General features: G+C 45.3%; 1 protein-coding gene across 1 annotated transcript in view; it reads left to right on the top strand.

Annotated features, from left to right (window-relative positions):
* LOC142903612 (ATP-binding cassette sub-family C member 4-like) overlaps nucleotides 1-21,805 on the top strand; it is a 28,378-nt gene extending 6,573 nt beyond the window's left edge. The window contains exons 10-30 of the mRNA XM_076049358.1: nucleotides 386-475; nucleotides 613-804; nucleotides 1,477-1,571; nucleotides 1,816-1,902; nucleotides 3,357-3,453; nucleotides 3,807-4,028; nucleotides 5,600-5,737; nucleotides 6,144-6,181; nucleotides 6,268-6,371; nucleotides 7,400-7,546; nucleotides 7,627-7,706; nucleotides 8,339-8,489; nucleotides 8,599-8,718; nucleotides 12,055-12,165; nucleotides 14,094-14,194; nucleotides 14,605-14,799; nucleotides 14,882-15,037; nucleotides 16,839-16,928; nucleotides 17,957-18,129; nucleotides 18,230-18,335; nucleotides 18,666-21,805. Coding sequence (XP_075905473.1) covers nucleotides 386-475; nucleotides 613-804; nucleotides 1,477-1,571; nucleotides 1,816-1,902; nucleotides 3,357-3,453; nucleotides 3,807-4,028; nucleotides 5,600-5,737; nucleotides 6,144-6,181; nucleotides 6,268-6,371; nucleotides 7,400-7,546; nucleotides 7,627-7,706; nucleotides 8,339-8,489; nucleotides 8,599-8,718; nucleotides 12,055-12,165; nucleotides 14,094-14,194; nucleotides 14,605-14,799; nucleotides 14,882-15,037; nucleotides 16,839-16,928; nucleotides 17,957-18,129; nucleotides 18,230-18,335; nucleotides 18,666-18,824 — 2,652 coding nt within the window. The 3' untranslated portion in view covers nucleotides 18,825-21,805. The remainder of the gene's footprint in view (nucleotides 1-385; nucleotides 476-612; nucleotides 805-1,476; nucleotides 1,572-1,815; nucleotides 1,903-3,356; nucleotides 3,454-3,806; nucleotides 4,029-5,599; nucleotides 5,738-6,143; nucleotides 6,182-6,267; nucleotides 6,372-7,399; nucleotides 7,547-7,626; nucleotides 7,707-8,338; nucleotides 8,490-8,598; nucleotides 8,719-12,054; nucleotides 12,166-14,093; nucleotides 14,195-14,604; nucleotides 14,800-14,881; nucleotides 15,038-16,838; nucleotides 16,929-17,956; nucleotides 18,130-18,229; nucleotides 18,336-18,665) is intronic.
* The last annotated feature ends 593 nt before the right edge of the window (nucleotides 21,806-22,398 follow it).

Here is a 22,398-nt window from a genome sequence, read left to right as displayed (position 1 = left end):
AAAAAATGTTAAATACCTAAATATGTTATGTTATATGTATTTTATATGAAGGGTGGTGGCTATTGTAGACCATCTTAAATATAAAACTTGTTTGAGATATTTCACACTTTTTTTGTTTAATGCATACTCCACGTGTGTTCATTCATCGTTTTGATGCCTTGAGTGACAACCTACACTGTAAATAGTCATGAAAATGAAAGAAAAAACCATTGAATCACAAGTATGTGTCCAAACATTAGTGTATAAGTCAAGGCTAACTGAGTAAATGTGTTATTTCAGTGCATCGAACTAGTTGCACTACCTCTGAAGCAGCTCTCCGGGCCAAAAACGTTGATGACTCCTGCTGTAGATTTTACTCAGCGCCATCGTGTTTGTTCGTCCCCAGAGTCTGGACGCTCCATCCCTGCAGAACGTCTCCTTCACCGTCAAACCGCACCAGCTGCTGACTGTGATCGGCCCGGTGGGGGCAGGAAAGGTTGGTTTCTGGGATTCACACTCTCACCTCGTCTGCGCTTGTGTCTCTTGTGTCTCGCGATTAGTGGCGGGCTCCAAAGCTGCCCAAATAAACCCTGCTTTCCAGGCTTTCTGAAAAACACCCGCGCTTGTTGACAGTCCTCCCTGCTGAGCGCCATCCTGGGGGAGCTGCCCCACGACTCCGGAAGGCTGAAGGTTAAAGGACAGCTGACATACGCGGCCCAGCTGCCCTGGGTTTTTCCTGGAACCATCCGCAGCAACATCCTCTTCGGGAAGGAGATGAACCATCAGAAGTACGAAAGAGTGGTCCGAGCGTGCGCCCTGAAGAAGGTGAGCGGCAGAGGCTGAGATTGCCCCTCTGTCTGTCTGTCTGTCTGTCTGTCTGTCTGGTTCGGCCTTTATTCTTGCAGGCTGCACACTTTGGAGCCGTTGGTTTCCGCTGCGCTTGAATCCGTTGCCGCAGGCGTCACAAAATGTTTTGCGTTTCAGCTCCTCGCTCCTGACTTTCAGTCGGTACCAAACAGATCAAAGAAACGGAGGACGGAACTTCAGAAATCCTGAGCATTCAGGAAAAGTTCCGTGTGGAGTGCGCTGGTTAATAAAAGCAACAATATGTTTAGGGGCTGGGGCATGTCTGCCTCGCTCTGCACAGCGCTAGAAGTTTGTTTTGCGCCTGGTTTTGTTTCTGCTCGCCTCGTTTCAATAAACGGGAAGCTCAGTATGTAAAGCAGAAACATCTCTAGGGGAAAAAAAATTGGTCGCGCCTGTTTTACCTTTTGTCACGCCTTGAAACGACTCGTGATTGCGGCGCGTCTGCGATTCTCACTTAAAAGTTGGCACGTTGTAACAGCCCTGAGTTTGGCGCAGTCGCCCAGAGCTTTTGCCGCGCCATCGGGACATTTCATTTTATTTACTTTTTCCTTTTCGAGCAATGAACTGCTGACGCAATGGAAAGTGAACGTGACCTGCAAAATGATTTGATGAGTTGCCCTGGGCCCGCAGGACCTGGAGCTGCTGCCTGACGGAGACCTGACCCTGATCGGAGACCGTGGTGCCACACTCAGCGGAGGACAGAGGGCTCGCGTCAACCTGGCCAGGTCACTTTATGTTAATGTACACTTGAGTTGTACATTAACATCAGGCTGATAGTGTTCACATGGCAGAGTGAAACAGAGCTGAGTGATTTATTGATGAAGATGATGATGCCTGTTAATGATACCATACTTTGTGCAATCAGTGCAGTTTCCTTGATTGTCTTGGAATGCGCGATATGAATCATAAGTAAGTGGTTCTTTCGCGTGTGTGTGTGTGTGTGTGTGTGTGTGTGTGTGTGTGTGACAGGGCTGTGTATCAAGATGCAGACATTTACCTTCTGGACGACCCTCTGAGTGCCGTGGACGCCGAGGTGGGGAAGCATCTCTTTGAGCAGTGAGTGCCTCTCAGTGCCAAGTCCCTCCCAGAACCTTGTGTACGTTGCGTAGTGCACTGTTGCTCCAGCAGCGAGTGTGCGTCCAAAGTGTTCTGCTGCCTCTCGAACGAGGTGAAAACCATTCGGTTGTCCTCTTGACTCTGCTTTGGCAAAAGTACAGAGGGACCCTGTGCATTTATACCTGCAAATAGTCCCAACATTCCAAACCCCAGACTTCCCCCTTCCCTTGGATGCATCTCCTCTTTTGACTTCCGGTCGACAGCACCAACGATCAGAGAACTGATGACTCTAAGCCAGGCATGGGCAAAGTACGGCCCGGGGGCCATATGCGGCCTGTTGAGCTTTTTAATCTGGCCTGCTGAACTTGAAAAAAAATTATATTTATCATAAGTCAGTCATAAAGTAGCTGCATATCATCCATTTCTCCAGTGCTTTAAGAATCATTTCAATAAAGACACTGTTTTTTCTTTTGACATCAAAGCAACATGTTTTCTACACATCACATGATATATTTTTTCCTCCTATGAGGTGGCTCACCAAAACACTCCATCCATCTGCTGCTGCTCCGTCCCCCTCTGTCACATTTTACAACCCACCGTGGCCCCACCAGTCTACCAGTTTGCCCTCCGCTGCTGCTATAAGGGGGAGGTGAAGTCTCGGTGTGGTTCTTTGACTCAGGACAAAACATCGGCTATGTTATGCTAGTCTGTGTTGCAGGGCTTGTGAGTCGCAAATGCAAGCTGCTCACACGCTTCATTCAACACACACAGCAGGAGGTGCTTAGAGCCAGTTAATGACTTAACTGCTCACGCCGATCTGGTTTGAATGTCATAGAATAGATTTGACAGTAGGTGATATGAGGATCCCTGTCCTGCAATGAACTGGCCACTGGTCCAGGGTGTCACCCTGCCTTCGCCCTAAGACAGCTGGGAGAGGCTCCAGCAGACCCCCCGGGACCCTGAATAGGAATAAGCGGGTATAGAAGATGAATGTGATATGAGGAGAGAAACCACAAATAGCACAAACCCCCTCTGGCCACTTAGCGCAGAGCCGCCCTGAGTGTCCTCGGTTGCTTTTACTCTCGACGCGTTTGTGTTATTTTTCAGATGTTGGAATGTATCGGCATGCGCTTCTGCGTGTGTATATCACAAAACAATCCTCGCACTCTGACGCCAGACTGTAACATTGGAATGCGCCGCGGATTAGGCCGCCAAGTGCGTGCTGCAGCTTCCTGGGCGTCGCCGTAAATTGCTCTCAGCTGCGGCTGCGTGGCGCACGGCGACTCAAACGGAGTGCGCTCGGCTTCCGCTTTGTCTCTTTGTCGTGTCACACTTGAGCGAGAACCAAATGGTTTGTCCAGCTCTGTCCTAACACCTGTGTGTGTGTGTGTGTGTGTGTGTGTGTGTGTGTGTGTGTGCGTGCGCGTGTGTGTGTGTTACTGCGCTGGCGACAGGTGCGTGTGCGGGCTGCTGAAGAACAAGTGTCGCATCCTGGTCACGCACCAGCTGCAGCACCTGAGGACGGCCGACCAGATCCTGGTGCTCAGGGAGGTGCGTGTGCGCGTGCACGTGCACGTGGGGAAGACGCGGTTGCATTGGCCCCTCCCACTCGGCCTGAAGTTGCTTGTGATTGGCCATTTCAAAAAAATGAAGAAATCAATAATTGTGCAGAGGCTCTATCATGATAACCAACTTGACGTGTGACATAGAAAAATCCAAACAGCTGGTTTCAGTGAAGCCATATTGACTGTGTGTTTTTGCATGCGAGTAATGCAAAAACACACAGTAGAAATAAAAATATTTGTTCAAGTTTTCTGTTTCATGCATCATTTTTTTTCTCCCCAAGTTGAAATGTTTGATGTACAGTGTTTCCCCCCCCCCCTCTTCTCTCCTGGTTCACACAGGGTCACATCATGGCTCAGGGCACCTACGGCGAGCTGCGCCACTCGGGCATGGACATCATGTCCCTGCTGAGGATGGACGAGGAGCAGGACCAGCTGTCCCGCGCGGGCGACCTGGACAAGATGTCCGGGCTCAGCCAGAGGACGGCGCGCTCGCACAGCTCGCACAGCTCCTTCAGCAGCCTGCTGCCGGCCGAGATCACCGCCAACGCCAACGAGCTGCCGGTAGGTGCATCACTGACTCCCTTCACCCACCTCTTCACTCTTACCCCCCATTCACACCGAAAGCGTCTGCTGCGCAGCAGGTGGAATTGTTCAGTGTCTGCCTGCCTGCCTGCCTGCCTAATCCCAGGTGTATCAGCAGGTAGAATCGTTCAGTATTTATCTATCTAGTATCCATCAGTCTATCTATCTGTCTATTTAGTATCTGTCTATCTATGTATATCTACGTATCTATCTATCTATCTATCTATCTGTCTGTCTGTCTGTCTGTCTATCTATCTATCTATCTATCTATCTATCTATCTATCTATCTATCTATCTATCTATCTGTCTATCTATCTGTCTGTCTGTCTGTCTGTCTATCTATCTATCTATCTATCTATCTATCTATCTGTCTGTCTGTCTATCTATCTATCAGTCTATCTATCCATCTATCTATCTATCTATCTATCTATCAGTCTATCTATCCATCTATCTATCTGTCTATCTATCTATCTATCTATCTATCTATCTATCTATCTATCTATCTATCTATCTATCTATCTATCTATCTATCTATCTGTCTGTCTGTCTATCTATCTATCAGTCTATCTATCCATCTATCTATCTATCTATCTATCTATCAGTCTATCTATCTATCTGTCTATCTATCTATCTATCTATCTATCTATCTATCTATCTATCTATCTATCTATCTATCTATCTATCTATCTATCTATCTGTCTGTCTGTCTGTCTGTCTGTCTGTCTGTCTATCTATCTATCTATCTATCTATCTATCTATCTATCTATCTATCTGTCTGTCTGTCTATCTATCTATCTATCTATCTATCTATCTATCTATCAGTCTATCTATCTATCTATCTATCTATCTATCTGTCTGTCTGTCTGTCTATCTATCTATCTATCTATCTATCAGTCTATCTATCTATCTATCTATCTGTCTGTCTATCTATCTATCTATCTATTAGTCTATCTATCTATCTATCTATCTATCTATCAGTCTGTCTATCTATCTATCTATCTATCTATCTATCTATCTGTCTATCTAACTATCTATCTATCTATCTAAAACAAGGAATCCTCACATGCAAATAGGTGTCTGTTGGTTGTTAGCGTGCATTGATCACAATAACACAGAGAAGTATTTTCAAACACGATGCACCGTGAGTGCAACGTTTAAATGCTCAATTTGACCACAACCTTCATTGTGGTTGTTTTAGGGTTTACAATGGTATCAATTGTAAAAGATTAGACCTGGATTATTAAGACTATCACATCAGTGTTAACCAAGTAGCATAGTTAATGTTTCTGGAACCTAGTGCTAGGGATTAGGAGAATTAATACTGAGGTGTTTCTTTCAAAATAAGACAAAAACTACAGCAATTGGGAAAAAAAAGACCCCCCCACCCTTATAGTAACAAACGCTTTCTGAACACTCAAACGTCAACCGTTGATGGCAGAACTGGGCTTCCCTTCTGCTTATGTTACATATGAGACGCTCCTGGGCCAGTGGCGTAGTCTGATCTATCTTCAGTGCTGTGAGGTGACAGGATTTTTCTCCCCCCCCCTCAGGCTGAGACCGTTCGCTCCATGGCCGAGGAAACTCGAGTGGAGGGAAACGTGAGCGGCCGCGTTTACCTCAAGTACTTCACGTCGGGCTGCAGCGTCCTGCTGCTGCTGCTCATCCTGCTGCTCAGCGTCGCAGCCGAGGTGAGCCGGCCACGACGTCGCTAAACTTGACGTCGGCAGATGCTTTTGCCCTGTTGCTCCTTTACTGCAAGCCATAAGTGGCCTGTTGAGCTTTTTAATCCGGCCCGCCAAACTTGAAGAAATTATATTAATAGTAAGTAATTAATAAAATAACCATCCATGTTTTCAGTGTTTTCAGGGTCATTTCAATAAAGAGCTAAACACCGTGGGGCTTCAAAGACACGGATTTTGTTGCGATGCTTTTTTTTTTTTTTGTCATGTTTTCTACATATCCCATGATGTATGACGGCTCACCAAAACACTCCATCCATCTGCTGCTGCTCCGGCCCAAATTTTAAAAATTCGTAAAGGTGGTTATTTATGATTATTTATCCCCTTTTTTTTTTTTTTTTTTTTTTTTTAATAGGTTACATACATTCTGCAGGACTGGTGGCTGGTGTACTGGTGAGTGAATCCAAGCACCAGGTGAAGTGCACTGGCCTTTAGCTGCTCGCCTTGATGAAACCAGCTTTCTTTGCATGTTGACACAGGGCCAAGGAGGAGTTCTTTAACCGCTCCATGGACAGCAAAGAAAGCCACGCAAACCACACGGGTGGAGAGTCCAGCCTCCCCTTCTACCTCGGCATTTATTCAGGTCAGAAATCTTCCTTCCGCTCAGGGTCGGGGGGTTCGGCTTCGGCCGCTCTCCAATTTTAGGTATTGCACACTCCTGTTGTGGGAACTTTTTTGACCCAGTGACCCGGCCTCATAAATCAGTTTTGTTCATATTTACACTTTGCAAATATGCAAAACCTTGCAGTAGCCAATGACAGTCTAAAATAACATAGTAGAGCAGGGGGGTCAAACTAAAACAAACAAGTGGGGCCAAAATTTCAAACTTGGACAAAGTCTCAGTCCAACGTTGATATTAATTGAAAAAAACATCTTCCTTCAGATAGAACAGTGAAGCTTTAATATGGATCCAAACAAGTTTTGCTTCAACCCGAATATGGAACAAAGCAAAGTTTGAGACTATACAACAAACTTAAAAATTAACTTTGCGCACATGCAAAACCCAATTTCCGATTAAAAAAATATTTAAAATATTATTTGCAGTTTTCTAATTTTAAATTTCAACAGTAACCTTTTTTCCACGGGCTAATAATCAATTTGAAAATAAAATAACGACGATAAACCAATTAAGTCAGAATAATACCCTTCAATGAACGCCCTGTGCTGATTAAGCAGAGCATCATGGGATTTGTAGTATTAGTAGTATGTGCTGCATCATACCAGTGGGCCAGCAGCTCTAGAAGTGATTTTGTATTGGCCTCGCTGGCCAAATATAATGACACTGGCCAGAGTTTGACACCTACATTATCAGCCAAACGTTTGGAAACGTTCCTCTGATTTAATGGTCTTTCTTTCATTTTCATGACTATTTTCATTGTAGATTGTCACTCAAGGCATCAAAACTATGAACAAACACACATGGAGTATGTCAGAAACAAAAAAGTGTGAAATAACTCCAAGACGTTTTATATTTTATATGATCTAGAATAGCCACCCTTCATATAAAATATATAGAACGTAACATATTTAGGTATCTAACATTTTTTTTCTTTTGCCACATTAATCCTGGTACTGGTCTGGTACACCCTCCCCTCCCCCTCCCCGGTCAAGGTCTGACGGGCGGCGCCGTGCTGTTTGGCTTCACCCGCAGCCTGATGATCTTCTACGTGCTGGTGCGCTCGGCCCAGACGCTGCACAACGCCATGTTCGCCGCCGTCATCCGCACCCCCGTCCACTTCTTCGACATCAACCCCATCGGTGAGGCTCGCCCCCAGGGTCGCTGGCCAAGCGTCAGGCCCTCGGCCCTCTGGGTAAATCTTTGGCCGTCTGCTCCGCAGGAAGGGTCCTCAACAGGTTCTCCAAAGACATTGGCCTGATGGACTCCATGCTGCCCATCACCTTTGTGGACTTCTACCAAGTACGATTTCTGCACATTTGAGTGCTTTTTTTAAAAAAAAATATTTATCTTGATTATTTAAATGTCTTTATTGAATTTTCAAAATGTGCAAAGAAAACAAAGGCGAAAAAAAGGTCCTGTTCTTATAGGCTGGGGGGCATTCAACGAAGCGAACATATTGAAGCCCTACATTATGTTTCCCCCTTTGTACATATATGGTCACAATAACAGTGCAAGCAAAATGGGACCAGAAAAAAGTAGCGATCATAATAATAATAATAATGATGATTTTTTTTTTAGAAATTAAAAAAAAAACCCGCAAACTGAAGATGATATTTTACAGAAAGCTTCAGTGAAGATATGAGATCATGAGTCCATACAACTTTCATCCATACAACCATCCAGTGACTTAAGGGAAGGGAGTTAAGCACGGGCTGCATTTTACTCGACCCCACGCCTGTTCAATAAATCAGACGGGTCATTCTTTCGTCAGTATATTGGATAAATCCACCTCTCACCTTTTGAAGAGTCTCTCGTTTGTTCTCAAGAATGTAAGAATTTTTTTTTCTCGAGATAAGCAAGAAGATAATTCTCTAAACCACATTGCAATTACCTGGCCTTACTCCTGCTCTCACTCCTCCCCCTGCCCACAGTTATTTCTCCAGAACGTCGGCGTGGTGGCCGTGGCCGCCTCCGTCATCCCGCTCATCCTCATCCCCGTCGTCCCCCTCCTGCTCTTCTTCCTCTACCTGAGGCGCTTCTACCTCTGCACGTCGCGCGCCATCAAGCGGCTCGAGTCCACAAGTAGGCACAGCGGCGGTGCCGCCACCGCACGTCCGACACTCTCTGATGGCGGAGAAGTCGCAGTGTATGACAGTAAAACCTCCCTCTGCTGGTTGCCTCCCTCCCGCAGCTCGCAGTCCCGTCTTCTCCCACCTGTCCTCTTCCCTCCAGGGCTTGTGGACCATCAGAGCCCTCCGAGCCGAGGAGAGGCTGAAGAAAACCTTTGATACCCATCAGGACTTGCACTCAGGTCACTGCTCTCTGCTCATTACATACTAATTATAATAATAATGATTAATAAAACTTTTATTATTATTATTAATGTCATGACCTGGCTATTGGCCACAACAAAAAGGGAGACAAAATATTCAAAGTCCTGCGGCAGTGGGAGAGAGAGAGAGAGAGAGAGAGAGTGAAAGTGGCTGCAGGTGCTTCAGGAACCTCAGCACACTGGGCCCAGATGTGCTGAGGCTGTGTCTCAATTCAAGTTCTGCATCCTTCGAAGCATGCATTTGAAGCCAGTTGCGTCATAGCACTGCGTGAAGGCTCCTCCCAATTCCCAAAAATCTGAAGGACGCTCCAAATGTGCCCTTCAAATGCGCCCTACTTTTAGCCGATTCCAAGGCTACACCGCTACTATCCTTCGCGTCCTTCTGTATCCCAGGGTGCTTTGCGTGCTGCTGCAAAGCACCCTGGGAAGTCAGCTGAAATTGCGTCATCTACTAGCAAAAACACAACATATAAAGTAAAGTATTCAAATTTCACATAGAATATTACGTTTTTAACGTAGGGTTTTTACTTATTTGAACATCCAATTCCATGGTTGGATGGCGAACCAATGGTTAGCTTGATGCTATAAAAACGTCACTTCCGGGGTTGGCCAGCAGGAGGGAACGGCGGTGACGCAATCAGGAAATACACCGAAGGCTAGACCGTGCCGTGTGGTTACCGGGGAGGTGGGTTTTGTTAGTCCTTCTCGGCCGGGTCCTTCGAAGGACCCGCGTTCCGACGGAGGACGCTTCCTTCGAAGGATGCAGACCCTGAATTGAGACACAGCCTGAGTTACTGAGGATGGGAGGCTGCAGACGACACACCCACCAGAACTTCCCTGATGACACTCCAGGGGCGTCACACCCCCCCCCTTAAGATGGTGACCCAGTCAAGGCCAACAAACACCGGGCACACAACTTAAAACAAAAAGCAAAAAAAAAAAACAAAAACGTAACACCACAATGGCGAAGTGAATCTGCTAATTGGCAGGGGCACGTGACGGGGCATCTGCTGTGATGTTTTCCTCACCTCTGATATGTTGCACATCCAGACAGTAAGAACAATGCCCACATATTTGGGCGACGGTTTGGACACTTTAATGTTGGCACAGCAATCTGGTTGTCCTCAGCTTCTAACGCCCTGCCTTTATCTGCTGCACAGCGATAAAAATGCTGTTTGATAGGAGGATTGGAACCAACGTCAAGGTCATGCTCAATGAGAGTTGTCCGCATGGGTGTATCACCAAACAACATCGAAAACATTTTAATTAACTCCTTTAACTCAGCTCTCGGAGACACAGTCAGAAAACCATCCGACTGACTTTAATGACTCACATTTCTGCAGCCGCCCGCACAAGACTGGATCACCAGGCTCTTCAACATGCCTCTCGCTGGCCGGGCCCAACCCTAAAACAGCAAGACCTGAAAGAGTCACCAAAGAGTCAACAGTTAGTGCAGGATTAACAACCATGTCCTGAGAAATTGGGTTAGCAGTCACAGGAGCTTGGCGAGCTCAGAGCAGCCATCCTCTTGGCACACTCCTGACCTGGGCAGTTCTGCAGTCGGATTTTTGCAGCGCTGTGGAAAATGAGATGTTAAATCACAAACAAACTCGACATTGGTTTGCTTATCCCCCTTCGCCCAGTTCCTAAGCTTCTGAGGAACACGTTCATATGATTTCAACAGTGCCGACTTCACTGCTTCATAATGTAAGTTCTCCTCGCCACACTCAGCCAAGTATGCTTCTTGAGCCCTCCCAGTTAGGACACACTGAAACATGAGGACCCTGTCACGTGCCGCAACACGGTCAAACAAAGTAAAAAAGGCATCAGGATCACGCTCATAGAACTTTGTCACCAAACGCAAATTAGCTGCAACATCAAAATTACCTGGTGCAACACCCAGTGAGCCCCCAATCTCTGCAGCAGACCCAATAGAAACCTTGCCCTCTCTAATTAACTGCACCTGGAGATGTTCCATCTCCAACTTCCTCTTCTCATTCTGACGCGTTCTCTCAAACTCAAACCTCTCCGCCCGCCGAAGCCTCTCTATGTCAAGCTTCTCCTCCCTCTCCGTAGCCCTGCACAGCTTCTCCTGCTCAAACTTTAACAGCAGCAACTCGTTCTGCTGCTCAAAAGACATCCTAACGGAGAGGTGTCTGCTAAGTGTAGCAACAAGCGACTTTTTTTTTTTTTTTTTAAATCCAGAACCAATACTCCTCAAAAAGATTTCAACAACCGAAGCTCCCAATAAACACATGGCAAATCTCCCCCCAAGGGAAATGTCAAGACACCCGAGTCAAAAACCAACCTGGCAACCCAGTACAGCCAAAATCAACCAGAAACTGGGCCAAATAACAATCAAATGCTACTAAACTGTCACTAAGTCTACAAACAGGTTTGAAAGGGGTTTTAAATAAGGCTTTATCAAACATTCATTCATTCATTTTCCAAACCCGCTCCTTCCCGAGCTCAGGGTCACGGGGGTCTGCTGGAGCCTATCCCAGCTGTCTTAGGGCAAAGGCAGGGGACACCCTGGACAAGTCGACAGTTCATCGGAGGGCCTTTATCAAACAAATAATTCCAATTTGACCAAAATAATGTACAAAGCAAACCAAACAGTGAAAGTGGCTGCAAGTGCTTCAGTAACTCAGCACACTGGGCCCAGATGTGCTGAGTTAATGAGGTGGGAGGCTGCAGACCATCGCAAGTTGACACGCCCACCAGAACTTCCCTGTTGACACTCCAGGGGCGTCACATTAGCAATAGTAGTAGTAGTAGTATTTAATAATGCACTACCAGTCAAGTCTTCTTTACCTTTACTACTCTCTACACTGTAGAGTTATTTCACACTTTTTTGTTTAATACATGTTCCACGTGTTCATTCATAGTTTTGATGCCTTGAGTCACAATCTACAATGTCAATAGTTATGAAAATGAAAGAAAAACCATTAAATCAAAAGTATGTGTCTGTATATGTATATATATATATATATATATATATATATATATATATATATATATATATATATATGTATATACATATATATGTATATATATATATATATATATATATATGTATATATATATGTATATATATATATATATATATATATGTATACGTATGTTTGTATATGTGTGTACATATAGAACAACTTTTAGAATAGGACACTTTTATTAATCCCACATCGGGGAAATGTGTTCATCACAGGAACAATAAGTAGTGCAAAGAGATAGAAACAATATATATATTCATATATATACACACAAATGTATTTTATATATGTATTATAACGTATTATATATTATTTTGTGCAGAGGCCTGGTTCTTGTACCTGATGACATCCCGCTGGTTCGCCTTACGCCTCGACAGTATCTGCTCCACATTCATCGCCCTGACGGCGTTCAGCTGTATCCTGCTGAGGGACGGTGAGAATACTTTGTTTGCTTTATTTTCTAACTTTGGTAAGAATGCTTTCACCATTGTGACTATTCAACTTTTATGAGCCGTGATTACAATGTTTTTAGGTCATAGTTTATTACACCTTTTCTATACATCGGGTGTAAATGTCAAGTGTGTAATAATAATAATAATAATAATAATAATAATAATATTTTGAGACTTTGAGGAGATACAGTGACATCAGGTGGTTACATTTTGGACTGCAGCGCCCTTTTGCTCACCTTCCCTCTCCCGAGTTTGCCAGTGAACTACGGTGGCCTGAGCACCCAAACCTGGATACCTCGTCTACCTTCTTCTTTGTTGGTTTATTTGAAGATGACGGTGTTCACCCTAAATAGGAAATGTTGTGCTGTCAGGCAGCTGGATTGTCCACACCAGGCTTCCTTAGAAATATGGTGGTGCAAGGTGGCAGCTAACTGAAAGCAAGACCGTTGCTCAATGTACAGTATATTCTTATGTATGAGAACCGTTCTATGGGGAGGGAACCCAAATTGATTTTATTGTATTGTGAGTCTTTTATTAATGTATTAATGGGACAAATTTGACACTCTGGACCTTTAATAAAAGTCGACAAATCTGCGTTTGCTAGGTTATTTCTTCATTTTTTTCTCGGCGATGCCTGTTTTATTTCCCTCTTTCGCGGCGCCACGTTTTCCGAGGATCGTGCATTTGTGTGCGAATGAGCCGCTCTACTGGGCATGCAGGGCACGCGCCCCAGGAAAGGTTTTGCTAAATCTTCTCCACCGGTGCCAAAAAAAAAAACAGCCTATCCTGCTTTTGTTGTTGCGGATTGGACGGTGGAAGCCGTAGGTAACAACTGTGCCCTCAGTATAATGTGGAATGAGAGCACAGTCCCACGCTGCAGTCAGATGGCATCCTGCCCCTCAAAACCAGCATTTCCTCGCGAGCCAGCCGCACTTGCCCAGCGCTCTCGGGGCTTCATTCGCTTCGCAAGGCTGTCTCCCATATTTGCCATGACTTGGCGTTTGGAGATTGAAACTGGGGCTTTAGTCTAAATAATGCGGAACAGCACCTTGAAATTGCCCCTATGGCCACGGGCCCCGTCCACAGCCGCTCGAAGGTACGTGGCGTGCTACGACGCCAATGCGGCGCGAGCTGAGTGGGCAGATTTGATTTTCCTTGGGCGCAACCCACATGGTCAGCGGCGCGGCTCATCCCAGAAAAATGCACGTCCCTTTCCAAATGTGGCACTGTTTAAGAGGGAAATAAAGCGGCTTTCCACCCGTTATAATTATTAGGATTATTGCCAAAGAAGCAACAAAGAGGTTTCCCCACTTTTCCTGCTTTTATATGGGCTTTTGATGCACACTTTAGACCAGTGACCAGTCACCAACCTTATTGAGCCTGAGAGCTGCTTCGTGGCTGCCGAGTCATAACGAAGGGCGACCACTTGGCTGCACTCTTCTCAAATAACACATTTTCTCCATTAGCCTTTCGTTATGTTATTGTTATTATGATGTGAAGACTCTGATCACGTTATTAAGGTCTTATAACTATCAACACAATGACTTTGCAAGGTTGGGTAAGATTCAATTTTAGACGCAGCTCACCGACGTGTGCTATTTTTAGAACAGGCCTGCGTGCGACTCATGTGGCCTTTTGCGGCGACTATGTGTTTGCGACACCTGCTTTATATCCTACTGTCCTACCATGGTGTTAAGGCATTAAAAAGGCAAACTTATTAGTGTGACTCTTGCACGTTGGCTGAATATTGGATTGGAAAAGTTTTAAAGCGCTCTTCCCGATGCTAACATCCCGAGTGTGGAAGGAAAGTAACGCAACCAATCCCGTTAGAACGTTCTATGGTCGTCTCCCTCCATCCGCACAACAACGGCGCGCGTCACATCCTGAAGTTGACGTGTGTGTCTGCCAGGGTTGGAGGCCGGCGAGGTTGGACTGGTGCTGACGTACGCCGTGACGCTCGTTGGCAACTTCCAGTGGACGGTGAGGCAGAGCGCCGAGGTGGAGAACATGGTGAGAACCTGCCAACGGCAAAGTCTGTCAAGAGACGCACAGCAGTGATCTGCGGTGAACAAACGCCTGTATAATGAAAATAAAGACCAAAAATATTGTACACACACATCAGGGAAAGAAAAACTTTACTTTAGTTACAGGCATCATGAGATTAATACAGGTGACCTTTGGCCTCTGCAGTTTGGAACAGCAACAGGAATTCTTGGGCTTTTTTGGCAAACCGCTCTCGCAGGCCAGCTGGGGTGGCCGCCGCATTTGGTGCCTCTGACGGCTTCAGTGTGTGTGTGTGTGTGTGAGTGAGTGAGTGAGCGTGCGTGCATATTTGTGTTTCACAAAAGTCCAGACGTGCCTCGAGTTCATCGAGTAACGTTTATTCTGTGCTTCGGCCACCTGCTGGTCTGTGTTGTCAGATGACGTCAGTGGAGAGGGTGGTGGAGTACGCCGAGCTGAAGAGCGAAGCCGACTGGACGTCCCAGAAGCACCCCGCCCCTCCCAACTGGCCCAGCAGAGGTCAGCTGACCTTCCGTCAAATGAACTTCTCCTACAGCAGCGGCAGCCCGCTGGTCCTCAAAGACATCAACGCCACCTTCAGGCCCTGCGAGAAGGTGAGCCGGGTCTTCTCTGCTCATGCCGACAGGGAAACTGACGAGTCGGTTGGTTTTTTTCCTCCTCTCGTCTGTCTGCTAGATCGGCATCGTGGGCCGAACCGGCGCTGGGAAAAGCTCCCTCATCTCGGCTCTATTCCGCCTGGCAGAACCTCAGGGGAAGATCTACATCGACGACGTTCTCACCTCGGAGATCGGCCTCCACGACCTGCGTCAGAAGATGTCCATCATCCCTCAGGTTCTTCCGTTTTCTCAGAGCTCCCGTTTCTCCTGTGAGGTCTTCAGACTCGCCACACGAGCTCCTGAAGAGTTGTAGATGCTTCCAGAAGCTGCCTTTTTTCTGGTCAATTCAACTTTTGTTTAAAGGTCCAGTGTGTCATATTTGGAGATGAAGAAACAGCAACATCAAGTGGTTACATTTTCGATTGCAGAACTCTTTCGCTCACCCTCCCTCTCCCGATCTTGTCAGTGAACTACGGTGGCCTGAGCACCCAAACCTGGATCCCTCGTCCGCCTTCTTCTTTGTTGGTTTATTTAAGGGCGCAAGCAATCACCCAAGTTAAAAAATGCGCTGTCATGCTTGCTGGATTGTCCACACCAGGCTTCCTTAGAAATATGTTGGTGCAAGACGGCAGCTAAGTGGGAGCAAGACCCCAGTCTTGGGGGAGCAAGTTTTTTTAAGTGCAGGAAAACCAAATTACTTTTATTGTATTGCGATTATACAATTTTTATGTATTTATGGGCAGTGTATGACATTTTTACAGATACAAAAATCATAAATCAGGCCAAATATTGCACACCTGGACACTTGGACCTTGTGAGTGATTGGAACCAGCTATCAGCGTGCAAGTCACTCATCCTATTGGTGTTGTTATGTAGCCTGAGGGGTTCATAGAAAGGGACTTAATGAAGGGATTATTCCAAATGAACGAGTGCGTTTGTTGATAGTGAGCTGCCCTCAGAGCGCAGTCCATTCCAGCACCATCACCTTCCTCCCGGCTGTGGAATGCATGGAATATGATATGAGTTTAAAAACGCCTTACGTTGGAGCTTGGCGGGAATTGAGAGCCGGCTCTGCTGTGCACAACCCACCCCCAGGTATTTCTACTGGGACCAGCCAACTGTCAGATCTGGAGTTCAGACGGCAGAAAGATCTAAAACAAACTGGCTGTGCTTCAAAGGACGCATATTGGAAAATCTCGCACAAAGAAACTGGGATTTTAGAACAAAACATTTCACTCAGCCGAGTGGCCCATTTTCTTTTTGTGTCTGAATTGCTTGGCGGCTTTGCCTTCTTCTCACAAACAGCGCCTGGTGTGGGCATGTGCAGCTGATTTGCAGGACAATGATTCCACATGTCTGGAAGTGCTGCGCTTCTCCTCCTTGTAAATCTTTGATGCTGCGGCGGCTTCGGTCCAGTGGACTCGATTAAAGTCTGATCAGCTACTAGTCTGAATCCAACTCAGCACAAGAATGGACTGGTTTGGAATTAAACGATGGGCCTGTAAAATATTGACAGTGGAGAGGTGATGCTTCATCTTGTTCACCACCATTCCCGTGTGTGTGCGCACATGTGGCTGTTGTATGTTTGGTCAATGCATTTTGCTGGTCTTCGTGCAACAATGAGTGAGGTTTGTTGTTTGTCAAAAACTCCTAGTTTGAGCTCTACAGGCCTGACTAATAGAATAGAATAGAATAGAATAGAAGTATAACTGCACTCAGCAAAAACATTCTAAACCACAACATTTCATTGCAGGTTCAATAAAACACTCATTTATAAACATTTATCAATGTAAATCATTTATTTTATTTCTTTTTCATTCATTTTTTAACTTTTCTTTTAACGTTTTATGCAAATTTCCCCAATTTGGGCTAAATAAAGACATTCTATTTAATTTTATTCTATTCTGGAATAGAATAAAATTCTTGTGACGCAGAAAACGTGTTAGTTTGCATCATAGTAATGTGTGTGTGTGTGTGTGTGTGTGTGTGTGTGTGTGTGTGTGTGTGTGTTTGCGCACGCGCGCTCCCCTCATCAGGACCCGGTACTGTTCACAGACACGGTGAGGAAGAACCTGGACCCGTTCAGCCAGCACGCTGACGAGGAGCTGTGGCGAGCTCTGGAGGAGGTGAGGACCACCCGCACCTTCAGCTCACACCAATCTCATTTGAATTCAAGTTGCTGACGAGCCGTCAGTGGGATGCAGAGCGGCGTGAACTCAACGTGCTTATTGGGCGCGACGCATGTGTTTTGCTTTGGAAAAGCCTGTTTCGCACCGACCGTACGCTGCAGGTAACGATTCGGAACGATTCGGCCTCAAAGTCAAAAGAAACTCGGGCGCCGCCGCCGGCGTTTGAGCTGGCACCAGCCGGATCACAAGACGCTCAAAGTCGAGGATTACAGGAAATAATTTTATTGTTCCAGTCTGGCATACTCAGACTGCACGCCTAAGCCAATAGCTCTAATACTTCACAGGATATTTCACTTTCAGAATATCTGAAAGTTGTTTCCCCCTCAGCCGGAGACGTGATATCATCCGCGGAAGAAGTAGAAGAAGAAGAATTCCATAGTAACGGCCGCATGAGACGGGCTCACCGAAATGTCCTCCGCCAGAGGCGGCGGCTTTTTGTTCCATAACCAATCTGAGAGGCCTGATGCTTGGTCGAGATCCGCTCGCGCGCCGAGAGATCTTCTGTAAAGCTCCGACTTCTTATGAGCAGATTCAGAGTCAAAGACCCAAATCTGGACGGGATAACAGTGGAGAATGAATAACACATCGTGGCGTTTAGCAGAACAAAGGAGGAGATGGAAAAACAAAACTTGCTGCTCTGATGTCTTCTTTCGCGTGGAGCCTGCTAATACTGGCCTTGTGTAGCCATGCTGGCGCATTTGCTCCTAATCTTACACGCTGGACGGAATATTTCGCAAATCCTTAGGATTTATTTCACATGCAAGTGTGAGGCCAGTCAAGTGGGATCTTTGGAGAAATATTTTCAATAAAAAATAAAATAGAATAAAAGCAAAGTCCGCCTTCTGTGCCGCCGCAAAGCAAACAGACGCATCGCATTTCGGCTGTCGTTTTCATCTCTCAGCGACTTGGCAGCTTGGTCTGTTTGGGGGGGTTCTTGTGATCAGGCGGTCGCTGCCCCCCTGCAGGTGCAGCTGAAGTCGGCGGTGGAGGAGCTGCCCGGCAGGCTGGAGACGGTGCTGGCCGAGTCGGGCTCCAACTTCAGCGTGGGCCAGAGGCAGCTGGTGTGTCTGGCCAGAGCCATCCTGAGGAAGAACCGCATCCTCATCATCGACGAGGCCACGGCCAACGTGGACCCCAGGTGCTCCTCAGAAACCACACCCCAGTCCTCATGAGTGAAGGAGATGCGACCTGCTGTAACCCCATCCCACCCATGTGTCATGGTGTTTGTTTGGGCGCAGGACGGACGAGCTGATCCAGAAAACCATCCGGGAGAAGTTCCGAGACTGTACAGTGCTGACCATCGCCCATCGACTCAACACCATCATAGACAGCGACAGGATCCTGGTGGGGCCCCTTTGTCTCTGAATTATATCCATCCATCCATCCATTTTCAATACCCGCTTCTTCCTGAAGTCATGTATGCAAATCACTAAGTGAATCTGTGAAGGTTCTCCGTCATCCAGGTCAGCTTAAAATCAACTGCTAATGGAAAGGACCATCAGCCTCAGCCCCACCCACACCTCCTGGGGGTTCAATACCTGCGACTCTCCAACCCCTTTTTTTCAGAACTGAAGAAACCTTTTGGATGAGAAGCCAAAGGTCTTCAAGATCGCAAAAGCAAGTCCAGTTTTCCTTACTCAACTCTTCTGCTTTCCTCTCCGTGCTACATTCCAGGTCCTGGACAGTGGTGCCATCCAGGAGTTGGACCGTCCCTTCACCCTGCTGCAGAATAAAGAGGGCGCTTTCTACAAGCTGGTGCAGCAGACGGGTCCCCATGAGGCTGCCGCCCTGCTGGAGGCAGCAGGCCAAGGAAGGGACCGACATCTGACTTAATGCCCCGTAGCAAACTTCTCTGCCAAAACTCATTTTAATAGCGTCGGTTCAAGAAGTGACGCTGCCACTTGTCGCTTGAATAGTGTGACAAGGGTTTTTCCTCGGCCCATTAAGTTGATCTTAAATGGAATTTCACTGACTTTTAAGAAATCTCTGCCAAAGTACTGTTTGCAAAGCGCCATAGGTCACCTTGTGTTATGTAATCAGAATGCAGTGGCTAAAAACTAAGATCAGCTTAGATTTAGTGCGCAGCAGACCAGTCATCTATTTAAAACACTCGACTGCTTGCACTGCACCCAAGATGTGACACTCCCGACTAGTGACCAGTGTGTCACAGGGCACGGCACTCTGCACTTTTCACCACTGCCTCTCCAGCCATTTGGCTTTCCAACTCTTTATCTATCCATCTATCCATCTATCTATCTGATCCATTTTTACAGTCCATTGCGTTTTTGTATGCTGGTTTTTTGTTGTTGTTGTTTTTTTTGCATGTGTTGATGTACAGTATAGGGGTGTGAATCTTTCACTCACAAAACGATCCGATTCAAATCTCGATTCACAAGCTACAATCCGATTCAGGGACGATTCATAAAAATAGTTAATAATTTGGTACGATTCGATCCGATCCGATTCAATACAAATGGACAATTTAACCCCAAGTGCTTATTTTCACTTTATGTTCCTAAGAAGAAAAAGAAAAAAACACAAATGTAATTTAAAAATATGTATATTTTTGTTTATTTAGTGTCCAAGAGACAATACACCAGGCTTATTGAACATTCAGCATAAATTCCAACAACATAAACTTATCTGAGGTGAGATATCAAAAATAATATTTGTTATAAAACAAAAAAAATGTGCCTATTAAGACAAAAAAATTCAGTTCAAAATTCAGAACTCGTTGCTTCAGTCAGTCGTGAACTTCAGTAGCTACAATAGCATAACAAGTGCAACATATCACTGACACCAGATACATGGATCCAAAACTTTAGTAAGCAGTTATAGAAAATAGCATGTTAAATTCAACATGTCTGTAACTCTGAACATTAGCTTTTCTTATAAAACAAACAAACAAACAAACAAAACAAACATCTGTAACAGCTCTAAACACTAACTAAACTAATACTAATACTATCATATCGTTTTTCTCAGTCACCCTCCTTTGAGGCAAAAACAAACATCAGTGACAAGAGCTGGGTCATCATCCAAAATGTTCCAGTCAGCACATGCTTCCTTCAGTAGTGCACCTATATTTCTTCCTGTGTGGCTGTCATTGAAGACTCTAGTTTGTAAGAAAGACATGATTGATGTGCCGTAATCGTCACATACTGTCTGGAAGGTATCTTTTATCTTGGCTCGATTGTTTTTTTTTTTTTTTTTTTTTATCATGTCCCGAAAGCCTCCGCTTTCAACGACACTATACGGCCGTAAGTCTTTTGCAATAAAACGAGCGATAGATGCCGTTATTGCCGTGGACCTTGCCGAGTTATGGCTGAATTGCGGTTGGGAGTAAGTCTTGTATTTTCTTGTCTTTGTCCTGCCCGCTCTTGTCTGTGCTATTCGTGCTAGCTGTGCGAGCTGCGCTACCATCCTGTTCACTCGAATCAGACCCGCCATGCCGTCTCGCGAGGTGATTAACTGAGGTTTGTTGTACTTCCAGTGTATTTAACGGTCGCTCTACAAAGTTTGCAAACGGCCTGGCTTTTGTCTAGCTTACCATCCTTCTTTAAAAAAAAAAAAAAAAAAAAAAATCCAAATGATTTCCAAACCTTCGATTTTAGGTGAGAAGCTCTGTGTATTTCATCCGCGTCCTGTGACATGTTGCCGCCTGCTCTCTCCTCACGGCGACACAGACGGCGCGCAGCATAGCTGACGTCACTACTCGTACAGGTAAAATGTCAACACGGTAATCTCGCGAGAGTTCACGCGCCAAAAAAAAAAAAAAATAAAAATAAAAAAAAATGGCGGGTATGGGCTACTGGAAACTGAAGAAACCGAGCCGGACCATCGGACCGTTTGTTGTGCATTTTACCGATCCAGGGCTCCATCAACCGATGCACTCGGATCTCATACGTCACAGACCGATAACCGATTCAAATCGGTTTATCTTTACACCCCTAGTACAGTAGCAGAGACATTTACACTGAACCCAAACAGACATTTCCTTGCTCATGAAACGGTAGTAGTGTTGCCGAGAGCCAGCCACAAGGCAACCCGTGTTGCTCTACTTTTCATGTGAGTGTCGTTCTTGTTGCCTTGGTGAAATTTAAGGAAGTTTGGTACTTGGACAAACGGAATGAAGTCATCATAATGAACTCACGTCATTAATGTAACGGTGCTTGGTACCATAAGTCATTCATTTTTAACTTGCCTTGTATTGATGTTGTTATTTTGTTTGTCCTTTTTACTTGTTTTGTTTTTCCTGTGTTTTTCTGCAATTTGGACATGACGCACTATTTGATGTAATAAAAGTGCTATTTAAATTATGATTAATATCTACAAAGAAATTCAGTTCACAAATTTAAATGTTTTTTATTTTATTATTTTTTTTATGAGAGTCAATGGCAGACAGGAGAATACACCAGAAGTGTCCCTTCTACGTACGATGATAACTTCAATTCAATCTAAATTTAATTCAATCACTCTAAAGTAAGTAAGTAACTAAGTAATTTTATTCTTAACTGAGTTTATTTTTGTGTATAGCAATGTGTATATCGGTATATGACAGTTGTGAAGGTTGGGAAAATAACATGAGCGTGAGTTTGGCAGAAAGCATTTTCAAATAATATAAAAATATTTTCCTGAAGAGCGTGGCTGAAACTTCCAATGCATTCTTACTCACAATGTTGCTGACTGTAACCATGTCATTTCATTGCATTTTAAGGTACCTAAAATGACAAAAACAAAAAACAAAAGACGCGCAAACATTAGCTTGAGAAAGGTCTTTGACCGAAACGTCGCAATAAAAAGTTTGCAAGTTGTCCACGTGTGCGGGATTTCCTTTTTGTCAGTTCGGACTTTATTGTCACCCTCCGACGCACCGGCCGTGTCAATAGATGTGCGAGGGTTTTTGCCTCTTTGAAGGTACCTAAAATGAAATGTGCCTCTTAGTGTAATATTTTCGGAAAGCTGTTTTTAATGACGTGGTTTATCTTCAAGGACCACAAACGCTTGTTTGATTTTCTTGTTCTTGCTGTTTGTTTCAGAAGGCGACCACCTGAGAGTAAACGAAATGATTGTGCTATGCTAGCTTAGCATGAAATGGGGGATGAAGGGGTAAGAGCAAACACGCTCAACATGTTCGAAATAGGAAGGAAGAAAAAGTTGTACTCTACCCTACTATGTGGTTGTTTTCAGGCCGGACGCTTGGCTGACATATATTTCTACACACATATAAACAAATAGACACACATAGGGTGAGACTGTAGGAAGACGGAAGAGAGCTCGCATCGAGCAACGACTCTTTATTGGAGGACTGTTGACAGACATTCATATTCAAGTGAGTTGACTTCTGTACACGGTGTGTCAGGGTGCGTTAGCTTTGGTACATTCTGCTCAGACAGACGGGGCAGTG

Source organism: Nelusetta ayraudi, unplaced genomic scaffold, assembly GCF_046127955.1.
Source record: "Nelusetta ayraudi isolate G7.1 ecotype Tasmania unplaced genomic scaffold, CSIRO-AGI_Nayr_v1 ptg000114l, whole genome shotgun sequence".
Classification (NCBI taxonomy): Eukaryota; Metazoa; Chordata; class Actinopteri; order Tetraodontiformes; family Monacanthidae; genus Nelusetta; species Nelusetta ayraudi.
The sequence above is the reverse complement of the archived record's forward strand: the minus strand, read 5'-3'. Positions and strand labels throughout refer to the sequence as shown.